Source organism: Cavia porcellus, unplaced genomic scaffold (assembly GCF_034190915.1).
Source record: "Cavia porcellus strain 051 isolate PalLab524CR breed Dunkin Hartley unplaced genomic scaffold, mCavPor4.1 scaffold_29, whole genome shotgun sequence".
NCBI classification, from domain to species: domain Eukaryota; kingdom Metazoa; phylum Chordata; class Mammalia; order Rodentia; family Caviidae; genus Cavia; species Cavia porcellus.
In genome coordinates, this window is record NW_026947512.1 from 19343601 (window position 1) to 19356598 (window position 12998).

Below are 12998 nucleotides of genomic sequence, written 5' to 3' on the forward strand. Positions count from 1 at the left end.
CCTTATATTGTAAAGGTTTTCCCCTCTCCTATTGAATAGTTTTGAATCTTACAGAAAAGTTAAAAGAATTGTACAGTGAGAACCCATATACCTTTCTCCTAGTATGTTTACTTAACTTTCTTACTCAATTTCTCTCTATATATTCACATGCACACACACACACACACACACACACACACACACACACACTTTTTTTATTATGTGTATATGAAAGTAATTGCAGGTAAAATGTTTTTCTTAAATACTTTATCATTATCTCCTAAAAAGAAAGATAGTGTTCTATGTAAAGTGTCATTATCACATCCAAGAGAGTTAACATTAATATAATATTACTATTTAATATGCAATCTAGCCCAGCATGGTGGCTTATGCCTGGAATCCAAGCACTCTGGGAGGCTGAGGCAGAAAGATGGGAAGTTCAAGTCAAACTTGGGCAATTTAGTAGCTTAGTGAGTGCCTGTCTCAAAATATCTTTTTTTTTTTTTTTTTTTTTTTTGGTCTTTTTCCTTTTTATCGGTACCGGGGATCGAACTCACGACTGCCTGCTTGCAAGGCAGGTGCTTATGCCACTGAGCTAAATCCCCAGCCCCTGTCTCAAAATAAAAACAAAAAGGACTGGGATGTAGCTCAGCATGCAGGCCTTAAATTCAGTCCTCAGGGCCACACACACAGACGCACATAGAAAGCCTACATTAACTTGTTCTATCTAATCCCTCCTCCCCCATATATTCAGTTGCCTCCAAAATGGTCTGTTAATTTGATCCAGGATCTAGCCAAGGAAATTTTATTGTCATGCTTCTTCAGTGTCCTTTAATCTAGAGTAGTCTTTCTACCTGTTTTGGCATTTGTTACACTGATATTTTTGAGGAGTCCAGGTCTTTGTTATTGCTTAGGGTTTGGTCACAGATGCTGGATGAAGAGTTGAGTAAAGGTACCTTAAAAGGTAAGAAAGTCATGAGCTCATCAATTCTGTTACCTAAATTATAAAAAAATTTTTGATATAGTCTTCTTAAAGAAATTTTAGAGTATCATTAAGGTGTTTTGACATTATTTCAGTGACATAAAGATGAAAGCAGTTTGGAAGAAGGGAATGATGCCCCTAAAATTGTGGGCTGAAATTGAGTAGCTAAATGAAATAGATTTACTTCATGGATTTTTGGGGGGTTGTTTGTTTTTGTTTTTTGTGGTGCTGGGGATCAAGCCCAGAGCCTCACACAGGGATAGAGCTGCGCAGGTATTTATTCTTCACCGAGCTGCACTCCCAGCTCTGTCTTGGATCCTTAAGAAAGGAAACAACAGGAATTTCAGGAATCTCCTCAACTGACCAGTAGACCTCCATCTTCTAACCTGGGATCAAGAGAAAAACCAAGAGCTGAAAATTTTTTCTCTGTATACAGTATTTCTGTGGACCTTCACTTATTTATTCTCCTAAGATTTATGAAAATCCTGATACATGCCAAGCAGTATGCTAAGTGCCAGGAATACAAAGAGGCAGTACCAGCCTTCAGATTGCTTATGGAGAGGAGCATAGTAATGGGAAAGAATCTGGGGATAGGAAAGTTGGAGAAAGTTTATTCACCACAGTACTCTGAGTACCTATTTTGAATTTACGTATATAACTAAGAGCTGTGTGCAGGATCTGAAACAAGGTGACTGTCATCCTGTTTTGTTGGCAGCTGGACAAACAGAATCGTGCCAAGATCACTGACTTAGGATTCTGCAAGCCAGAGGCCATGATGTCAGGCAGCATTGTGGGGACACCAATCCATATGGCCCCTGAACTTTTCACAGGTACAGCAGGGGTGCAGGGAATGGGTTTAGGCAGGGCTCAGTACTCTCGTGCTGAGCACTATCTGTAGGTACAGACACTCTTGACAGGATGAAGCCAGAACAAGGAAATCTAAGGCAGATAGGGAGGCAAATGCACAGATAGAGGAATGAGAAAGACGTGCAAATGGGAGTCACAAAGCAGTCTTTTGGATGTCTCCCTGGATTACTATGCCATACTTGTCCAAATCAGCCCACTATTTGATCATAAAGAATTTTGAGTAATTCTTATCCAATAAAATTGTCCTCTGTCATTAAAGAATTTACAATTGATATAGGTACATTTTTAGAGTAAAGCAATCTGGAAGCAGCTTGTGGCAGTATGTGATTAGATGCTGAAGTAATGGCTATGTAATATATGAGGTGTTCAGCAAAAGTTGAAATGTTTGGCAGTTTTGTGGTAGAACAGGAATATTCCAGATCTGGAAAAATTGGTGTGTGGAAAGAAAACTTATAGTGTAGACTTTGAGGTGGGCAGTGTAGGCATGTTTTTTTATGTTCTGTTTTAATCCTTTCAATAATTCTGTGATGATATTGAACCACTTCTGTGTCCATTTCATGGATAGAGTTGAGACCAGGTAGGTGAAGTAACTCACTCCAAAAACACTGAGCTAGAAGGCAGTGGCTCCCGGATCTGAATCTAGATCTTTGTGTCTCCAGAGTCCAAGTACTTGTAATGAAGGAAAGAAAGGGGCTGGAGAAGGGAAATACTGAGAAAAACTGCAGAATACAAGTAAACATGACCAGAAAAAAAAATCCTACTGGGGCATAGTATCAAACAAGGTTGGAGATAAATACATTGAGCTTGTAGAGGAGTTAGCTTTACTGTTCAAAAAGTCAGGAGCTATTGAGCTTTTTGCTCAGAGTAGAGGTGAAAAGAATATGTTTATGGAACATTAGCTCAGTGGGAATTTAAGCAACAAGATACCAATGGAAGGAGACCAGTTAGGTACTGCCTGTCCCCATGATTAGTGTGGTGTTAATGCTCACACAAAAGAGTGAGTTGAGATCAATTCAGAGGAGGAATAAGTAAGATTTTATTAACTTCCTGAGTGATGACTACAGAGAAATAATTAAAAGATGACTATAAATTTATGAGTCTGAGTGGTTGGGGAATGGTTGTACTTTGCCAAGGAAGACATAAGGGTAATGACAGGTCAATTATGAGTATTTGTACCAGCTAAAATTATCAATATGTTGGAATTTGTTTCATTTTGTACATGTCTTCCCCTGACTCTTTATTAAGTAATATACTTACATAAACATTAAGAGGTAGGTAGACAACTGTTAATCTGTCCATATCTGAACCAAGTAGACAAGCATCAGTTTTTTTCCTCTAGATTTATGTTGTTTTTGTTTTTTAAATTTCTGTTGCCATTGTTACTCAATTTTAGCTGTTATATTTAAAGTCCTTTGATTATTTCTATTGCAGTTCACTTTGTTATCAGAATAATCTTTCTAAAATATTATAGTTGCTGGGTGTAGTGACACATGGCTGTAATCCCAGCCACTTGGGAGTCTGAGGCAGGAGGATTGCAAGTTTAAGTCTGGGCAACTCAGTAGTTCTTGTCTCAAAAATTAAAAAGGGTTGGAGATGTAGCTCAACCATCTATCCCCTGGGACCATATGTAGTACTATAAAAAAATAAAATAAGACAAATAAACTAAGTTAAAACAGGTTACCTCTTTCTGTAAAACATGTGATTTCCGGCTGCCCATTGGATCCAGACTCTCTCTCTCTCTCTGCCTTCAAAAATTGTTAGATACTGGTTCCCACGTATTCCACCATTACCCTATATTTTCCCAATGTGACCTAATATTAATCATGTTGATGTCCATGAAGCCAAAAGGCATGACTCCTCCTCCTCCTTTGTCAAGTTCTGTTCTGGATGCTCTTTGTGTTTAACTTTGACCTGTCATTACCATAGTGTTCTGTTGTGAAATGGGATTATAAGTGTGCCCTGCTCCATAGCAAGGCTGTTATGAAAGATAGTGGATGTTAAAAGCCTTAAAAGAAAACATGTAATGCCTTGCAGGTGGTGTGTGGTGCGATGTTGCTGCCTTTCTTTCCTTGGCTCACTCTTTCTCATCTCTTCTTGCCACAGGGAAGTATGACAATTCCGTGGATGTCTATGCTTTTGGGATTCTTTTCTGGTACATCTGTTCAGGCTCTGTCAAGCTTCCTGAAGCATTTGAGAGGTGCGCGAGCAAAGACCACCTCTGGAACAATGTTCGGAAAGGTAAGAGCCACAAGCCTACTCCATCCTGACTCCTCTGGTGAGAGCAGATTGAGCCCAGACACTACAGCTGTCACCCTCTGGCCAGTCCACAGCTGGACCACATGTACCCTTAAACCATCATGGGATCCCAAAATTTTTAAGTCAAAATTTGCTTCCAGGCAACACTGTACTGAACTATCTCAGAACTATCTCAGCTTTCTTTTTCTTTAAACTTTCCCGTTCTTGAGCTATCTATGCCAGTGCATTCCAGTTTTCCATCACCATTCTTCTCAGGTTCTAACCTAGATATGTGCAGTGGAAGCCAAAGTTTGCAGATCCTGTGCCCCAGCTTGTATGATTAGCTGTTCATTTTGGGCCTGTTTTTGTTTTTGGTTTTTTTGGTGGTAGTGGTACTGGGAATTGAACCCAGAGCCTTCACACTGAGCTATATCCCCAACGCTTTTTTATTTTTTGAGAGAAGGTCTTGCAAAGTCACTGAATTGCCCAGGTTAAACTCAAATGTTTAATGCTCCTGCCTCAGCCTCCAAGAGTGCTGGGATTACAGGTGCCACCATGCCCTCCTCATTCACTGGTTTTACTTTGTTTTCCTTTCTCTAGGGGTCCGCCCAGAACGTCTGTCTGTATTTGATGAAGAGTGCTGGCAGTTGATGGAAGCCTGTTGGGATGGTGACCCCTCTAAGAGGCCTCTCTTGGGCATTGTCCAGCCCATGCTCTGGGGCATCATGGACCGTCTCCTCAAGTCAAATTTTGAGCAGCCAAATAGAGGACTAGATGATTCTATTTGAAAGCAAAAACCTTTCTTCTCCACTATTTCTTTCTCCTCACCTTTTCGCCATGGGGAGAATTTGACATTTATTCATTATAGGGAGCTCCTAAGGGACTTGGTGCTTGCTGGGCAACAAAGAGCTGATCATACAAGCTGGGGCACAGGATATGCAAACTTTGGCTTCCATGCCAGACAGAGATGGCTCCTAGGCAGGGAGGAGCTGGATGGTGCTGAGCACTTGGGGCAGTTCACTGATGCTCCACACTACCCTTTCAGGAGAAAGATTATCTGAGATGTGCAGAAGCGGAACATGGGATCTTCTGGCCTCAAAACAGAAAAGGAGGCAAATGTTACCATTGTCTGTTCACTGTGTTACTTTTCTAAGACAAGAAGTAGGGCACTATAGTGGCAGTAGTATTAAAAACATCATCTTCATTATGTCAGCTCCAGCTACAAATAGTTTGATTCTATCCAGTGATGGGGACCACTTAGAAAATTCAGGTTCTATGAACATAGGGGCAAAAAAGAAAACATTGTGGTTGCCTGGTTCCTGCTGTCTGTAACCAGATCTCAGGTTGTCAGTGAAGAAGCTAGAGACAAGGCTGTCTGTTCCTCACTGTGCCAGTGTGTTTACATTTATAGGGCCACACTTCCCTGATTTCTAGGGGAGGGATTTACTGTTACATCACCAAAAAGCAAAAAAAAAAAAAAAAAAAATCAAAAAAACATGCATATGTATGTATATATGTATATAAGTTGTTGAATTTGAGTTACTGCTAACCCCAGAACAGAATCTGTTCTGCCTGAGGGAAGAACAGCCCACAGCCCTTAGCTCTCTGCTGGTCTTAGGTGAGAGAGCTCTAGACTCCGGAACACATGGTACTCAGGAGTGAGCATCTGAGCGGAACCGACCCAGTGTGAAACCTGTGGGTGAGGCCAGAGAGGAGGCAAGGAGCATGACTACAGCCTGCGTACAAACCTCCTAAAGAGTACTGGGTGATTTTCATAGAAACTCTTTTGTGTTTGAAACTAACACACTAATGTTTTTAAAGCTTAACCAATGGTTAAAAGGTCAATACTTATTCTATACCTTCCTTTTACCTTATTTTAAATATACTCTGTCAGAAGAAAAAAGAACCAGACACCTCCTCCCCTGCCAAAAAAAGACTAGTTTTGTGCATTGGCATCTGGGAAGCACCCAGATGTCTGAGGAGAGAAACTGACTCCTGGGCAAGGAAGGGGAGCATCTGAAACATTGGTGCATCTCAGGTCTTGATTTCAAGCCTTTCTCCACAAAGCCATCCAGAGCTATAGAAACACAGGTCAGTGAAGGAATAGACGTGAAAGTGGGCAGCCTCTGTGCATCTGTCCAATCTCAAGGGCTGTGGGTGGGCCCTCTGTTCAGCTCCAGTGTGTCAGTAGGTCCCTGAGTAGGTGTTGAAGATTAGTGCTGGGGTTTCTTAGGGTGGTTTGTAACTGAATGACCAACCCTTACATATTAACAATATAATATAAGCAGAGAGTGTAATACATTTTTATATAACTTTTAAAATTCAGCTTTAAAACTTCAGCCATCCTAAGCTCTGATCATGATACGTTTGAGCATAATAGCAGTCTCAGTACTTGTAGCCCTTCAGGAAGTTCATATAATGCTATATACCTTTTTACATTCAAATGATAAAGCCAGTGACTGACTGGTGTCTTTGGGGCATTGGCTCCCACTTCATTTTGGGAGAATGGTCAGCGTATCTCTTAGGATCCACACCTACATAGCTATACTTCAGGCATTGTATTCTCCTTGGTATTAACTGGTTGCCCTTCTGGGGATGATTATGGGACTCCAAGAAGCAACATGTTAAGAAGTAGTCTCTGCTTGCTAAACAATCATTATACATCCCTTCTATATGAAATTTAAAGAAAAGTCTTACATAGTTAGTTCTTTTTTCCAGTCCATGCTCTTAATTCTAGTATAATCAGGAGTCTGTGTATCCATTGTGAAGCCCACATTCTTAATGTTGTTTGGAAGTCTTAGCTCAGACTCCCATTTACATATGGAAAGTTAAATTTTTTTCCAACTAGAGTTCTTCTTCAGTTCATTGCCTGTGGCTGAGTCCACTTGCAGATACTAGTTTTCTAGCACATTGCCTACATTTTTTCCTAGTGGAAAGAGCAAGGAAACTAATATAAGGTAAGGAGATGAATAGTTATTTTCATTATAAAAAAGTATTCTGAGCAAAGGTGCAAGATATGCCTGGAAGTGTCCAGGCCAACCAAAGTCCACATAAGGATATTTGGGCTGTTATTTAAATACTCAGCAGGCTGAGTTGCAGGAATACATACCCACATGTGTATAATGTATGTGTACTTTGTTGTATAACATTGTTAGCTAATTTTGGGTTTTTTGTTCCTTGGCACCCATTATTATTAAAATTATGGAATGCCATGAAAAGTACTGTATTGTGTACTACTTAAGAAGACACTAGATAGTCTGAGAAGTGTGGCAGTACTTGGGCAGGACCGGGTACATCACAGCCAGTATCATAAGGCTCTTACCTCCCAGCTTTTGTTGGTTGTGTTCCCAAGTGGTGAGGTGAGGTGAGGTGAGGTGAGATTGTGGCTGAGGGAGGAAGAAGGCTGACCTGAAAAATTACCCATTCTATGTTTAATCCTTCTAAAAATCTTAATGAAGGCAATTGACCCTCCCAAATGATCACCTGGCCTTTTTTCATGAGCTTGAAGTCTGGTCACTCATTTGGCTTCATATCCAAGTGAGAGGCCTTCCTGCAGAGCAATCAGAAGAAACTGTGGTAAAGCTTGGGCGCCTGGACTAGTGAGCCTGTGCCTAGAGCTTGCAGCAGTGCAGGTGAGCAATGCCGGGTCAGAGGAGGTGCCAACAGATGGACGCTGCTCCCTGCTCCCTGCTCCCTGCTCCCTGCTCCACTGCAGAGTGGATCCTTGACTGAGCAAGCCTTCCACAGCTCTGGGCAGGAGGACTTTACTGTTGTTCTCAGACCAAAGAGAGTCCTGTCTGACTCCATCTCCTTTAAGGGGACAGAGTCTAGGAAGCAGCTGCTCATATTTTATTTTTTAAACACTAAAACTCAAAGAAGTAGTAGGGAAAAGATATGTTACTACCACTGATAGAAATAGGAGAATGGTAGAAATCTTGAGCAGTATCTGCCGACTCCCAAATGGACTTCGCTTCAGCTGCCAAATGGCTTGGAGGACTGAAGGCAGTGCAGTGGTAGCGTGCAGCTTTGCCTGTACTTGGCCTTGGCTTCCGTCCCTAGTACCAAAAAACCCAAAACAAAACAGGAGGAAGAAAATGTTTCTCCTGATAAGAGAATGACTGGATTGTCAGGGCTGGGAAGTGACAGCTACACCAAATGACACTATTTTGTAGCTTACTATTTAACATTGAAAAGCCAGGCAGTGGGTGTGTGTGTGATTACAGCAGTACCTTGAGATACTGAGGCACCCTCTGGCCTTAATTTGCAGAGATGCCATGGTTGGTGTTCTACTGGGCCAATCAGGAAGCCTCTGAAGTCCTCACTGCAACAGAGCAGGATCAACAGCCCTGGAAATGTCCATTGCCAAAGAGGAGCTGCTTTCTTTGAGCTTTTGAAGCTTGCCTTCTAGATTTCCTGGATCAAATAACTCATTTTTCTTAAAAAAAAAAAAAAGGTGTATTCTTCAAATATAGGAGTGGTGTAGGGTAGAACTAGCTTGATAAAGAGGATAAGAGAAGAGTGGCCTTGAGGTATTTAATCACAAACTCCCCCAGAGGTTTCAGATAGCACTATTGTTCTTAATTGTTGTTTCATGTTTAACTTCTAATTGTTAACACCTAGTCCAGCTGAGGTGATAGCACAGACAGTGTGAGAGCACCTGTCACTGGGAGGCCAGCTTGCTAAGAAAAGTGGTCACCAAAAGCTTATTGTCTTTGCCTTTATGTAATGTTTTTGTTTGTGTTAAATGACTAATGTTTGTTACAGTGTTAAAAGTGTAACATACTAAGTGTGTAGAATAAAAGTGCAATAACAAAAAAAATACTTGGGCACAAACTCTATGCTCCCTCCTTCCTTGTGCTACCTGGCTCTGTCCATATTGTTACAGGAGGACCATGTTAATTGTGTATTTTTAAGAGATGCAACTATGGGTTGTCTTTGCTTAGCATAATTTTGAATGGGTGGGGTTTGTTTTTTATAGAGTATTCTATATAATTGTTAGGATGCACAAATACAGGATGTGCTGTATAATAAAGATCACATTAACGTTTTAATTCTACCTCTGTTTGGCTTTGACTTTCCTTTACTACCTGTGTTACCAGGATGCCCCCTAATTCATGCTATTTTCACTGTGACCTGGAGTCAGATGCCTTTCAGTTTGCCATAGGGGAGACTGGTAAAACTGTTGCTCCCTAGCAAGGTCTTCTCCAGTCCTTATAAATGGTTTGCCTTTTTTTTTTTTTTTCAACAGGACTGGGGATCACACTCACGGCCTTGGTACTGAGCTACATCTCCAGCCCTCATTTATTTTTGAGGCAGGGTTTCACTAAGTGGGTAAGTTTGTCAGGTTGGGCTTAAATATATTATCTTCCTGCCTCAGCCTGCTCAAGTGTTGGGTTTCTAGGTATGCACCATCATCTAGCGCCACCGATCCTTTAAACTGGGTATACCTTATATACTACCACCAGGGAGTGGAGCAGGGAAATGAGAGAAGAGATTTTGGGGAAAAGGGAACAAAGTGGGATGACAGCATTTATTTCACAGCCTATCCTGAATGTATCCTTTTCTCCAACTTGTTTTTAACATGAACTTGGAGCATTCCAAGTTCATATAAGAACCAGCTATTCTCTTACACTGAGAGTTTGGGACTGCAATCTATACACCAGCCTATCTGCAGTTAGAATATTTTGAATCTTTGGGCTTGCCCAGCAGATCACATTTGCTGGTTTAGCAGTGTGTGATAGACCCCGGCATCAGGCAGCTGTGTCTGGTGCCGAGGGAGGCCAGTGTGCAGAGGGCTCTTCTGTGGGCTGTGTTTATTTGGGTTTGTTTTAATGTACCTCCTACACTTTGGGCTTGTGTTGCTGTGTCACTTGTGCTCTATTTGTGATGTGATTGGAACTCAAGGCTCGCCAGGAGATGGAGGCACATCCTACAAAGGTGGTGTGTTTGTTTCTTAAGGGGAAAGCTAAAGTTGAGTCCAAGGGTTCTCAGCTTCCATCTCCACAGCAGTCCTGTGATGCAGGGCAGCCCTGTATCATGGCTTGTGTTTAGACGTCTCCTCAAAGCCTCATGCAGTCATAGGGGGAGCTTTTCAGAGGTGGCTGGCATCATACACTTATGCTGAGTTGGCGATTACTAAATTAGTCCACTGATTGGTTTGGCATAGTTTTGAGTGTGCATAATGAAAAGGCCCACTCTGGGTGTGAGTGCTGCCTGCCCTAAGGATGTATGGCTTAGATAAGGAAGAGTCAGAAAGAGGACTGTTATCATCTCTTGTCTACTGCTTTGCTGCTTTCTGCCAGCCATGAACAGTTTCTCCTCTGTGATGCTATGCCACCCTGACTTGGAACTAGCCAATTATGGACTGAACCTTCTACAAACTGTGAGCTGAAATAAACTTTTCCTCCTTTAACTTGGGTGTTGGATATTTTGTCTCAGCAATGAGAAAGAGTAATTTAGATCCTTATAAGAGCTTGTGAAACTCCCCTGACTCAAGCTGTTTTTCACAGTTAAACTTGCTATCTTCTATAGTCCTTGAAACATTAGCCAAACTTAATAAGGCAAGAGAAAGAAAAAGAAATATATATATATATATATATATATATATGGACAAAGTTAAAGTATTATTTGCAGATGACTTGATCCCTTATAAGACCCCAAAAAACTCTTAAAAGACCCCTAGAATAACCAAACTCAGCACTGTAGCCTGATACAAAATCCAACAATCAATAACATTTCTATACACTAATAAATAATTCACTGAAAAACCAATTAGGAAAACAATACCATTCACAATAGTAGCAAAAAATTTAAATACTTAGGTATACAAAGTTCCCAGCTTATGAACAAGTTCTGGGAGAACATTTGTAAGTTGGATTCATTCATAATCCAACAAAGTGAGTCTTATATAGTACACCTCTGAAAGTTTGCAACTCAAATATTCAAAAGTCAAGGATTCACTGTATTAAGAAAGCAAAAGACTTTTACAATGAAAATTGCATCAGACGAGAAATCAATGAGGACATCAGAAAATTGCAAAGTATCTTCTGTTCCTGGATAGGCAGAACAAATATATAGTCAAAATAACTATACTTCTAAACTGATACACAGATTTAATGCAATTCCTATCAAAATACTGACATCATGTCTCACAGAGTTAGAGAAAACAATTGTAAAATTTATATGGAATTAGAAGAGACCCAAAATAGCAAAAGAAATCTTGTTAACAAAAGCAAAACAGATGGCATCACGGTCCCAGGCCTGAAATTATTTGATAAAGCTACAGTGACTAAAATAGTATGGTTCTAGTGTAAAAGCAGACTTGTAGGTTAGTGGAACAGAACAGAAACAACCCCAGGCACTTACAGCTGTTTGATCTTTGACAGAGAAACCAAAAAACATACACTGGAGAAAAGACAGCCTCCTTAGTAAATGGTACTGGGAAAATTGGATATCCACATGCAGAAAATTATGTCTGGATCTACATATCTCACAATGTACTACACTAAAATAAAAATGAATTGAAGACCTAAATATTAAACAGAAACAATCTGCTAGAAGATAAAATAGGTACAACTCTTTTACAACATAGGTGTTGGCAAGGATTTTCTGAACAGGACCCCTACAGCACAAGAAATAACACATATAATTGACAAATGGGATCACAGAGATCGCCCTCCCTGTGAGTTAGCAGAAGCCTTGCTGGGTCTAGGAGGACCCCACCAAGTAGCCAGTTCACCCTCCCAGTAGGCTGCACAAACCATGTGGGCGGGGCCCAGGAAGAAAGAAGCCAGATAATCCTCTCTGTAAACCTGGCCATGTGCAGTTGAGAATCAAGAACTGCTCCCTAGCCCCAAGCTATCAGCTGGTTAGAAGGACAGGCTGAATTGATGAGACAATCTACAGAATAGGGAGAATGTTCGCTAGCTATTTTACAGAGGGCTAATATCAAGAATATATAAAGAACTAAAAAAATTAGACCCCACCCAAAATAAAAGACTCAACTAAAAAATGGGCAACCAAATGAGTAGATGCTTTTCAGAAGTACAAATGGCCAATAAACACCATACACACAAAAAAATGCTCATCATTGCTGACTATTGAAGAAATGAAAATTAAAATTACACTGAGACATGGTCTTATCCCAGAAAGAATGGTTATTATAAAAAAAATCTAATAACAACAAAGTCTGGCAAGGATGTTGGAAATTCTTTTACACTGTTAGTAGAAATGTAAAGTCATATCAGCACTATGGAAATTAGTGTAGAGAAGCCTCAAAAAAACTAGAAGTAGAAATTCCACTTGATCCAGCTATCCCTCTCTTAAAATCATCATATTGAGGGACACATGCATACCCATGATTACAGCAGCACAACTTATAATAGCTAGATCTTGGAAATAGCATTTATGTCTAACAATGACTTGAGGCAACTGTAGGTAAATGAAAGTAACTTGAGAATATAATGTTAAGTCAAGTGAGTCAGGGACATGAGCTCAAATATCACATGGTTTCTCTTAGATGAGAAACACTATAAATAAACAGCAAAATAGAAGATAAATAGAAAGTAGGGAGAAGTTCAAATACTTCTCTAAGTTACACGTTCCATTGTTTTAAAAATATTTCAATATATATTCTAATTTGTTTCATTTTTACTAATAGTTTTTCTTAGTTCATTGAAGAAAGTTTGTGTTCTTATCTGTTTATTTCTTTTTTGTAAGAATTTTTTGGTTTATGTCTTTCCTCTGAGTATTTTGAAGATAATGATACAAAGTATAATAACTAGTGTTATTCTCTTTTTATTTGATTATGAACTTTTTTTCATAAAATAAAAAGTTAAGACTCCTGGGAGTTGGGAATATAGCTCAGTGGTACCATGCCTGCTAGCAAGTGCAAGGTCCTGAGTTCAATTTCTGGTACCAAAAAAAGACTTCCTAC

At 40.1% G+C, this 12998-nt stretch overlaps 1 protein-coding gene and 1 long non-coding RNA gene across 3 annotated transcripts in view; one reads left to right on the forward strand and one right to left on the reverse strand.

Annotated features, from left to right (window-relative positions):
* Positions 1-9119, forward strand: part of Dstyk (dual serine/threonine and tyrosine protein kinase) — a 53053-nt gene extending 43934 nt beyond the window's left edge. Inside the window, exons 11-13 of one of the 2 annotated variants that reach the window (XM_003474673.5) lie at positions 1677-1791; positions 3932-4066; positions 4664-9119. In XM_003474673.5, the coding sequence (XP_003474721.1) occupies positions 1677-1791; positions 3932-4066; positions 4664-4851 (438 nt within the window). In that variant the 3' untranslated portion in view covers positions 4852-9119. The remainder of the gene's footprint in view (positions 1-1676; positions 1792-3931; positions 4067-4663) is intronic. The other variant, XM_063240073.1, reaches the window with a different exon arrangement.
* LOC134473992 (uncharacterized) overlaps positions 1-12998 on the reverse strand; it is a 41795-nt gene that overhangs the window by 8580 nt on the left and 20217 nt on the right. The window lies entirely within an intron of this gene.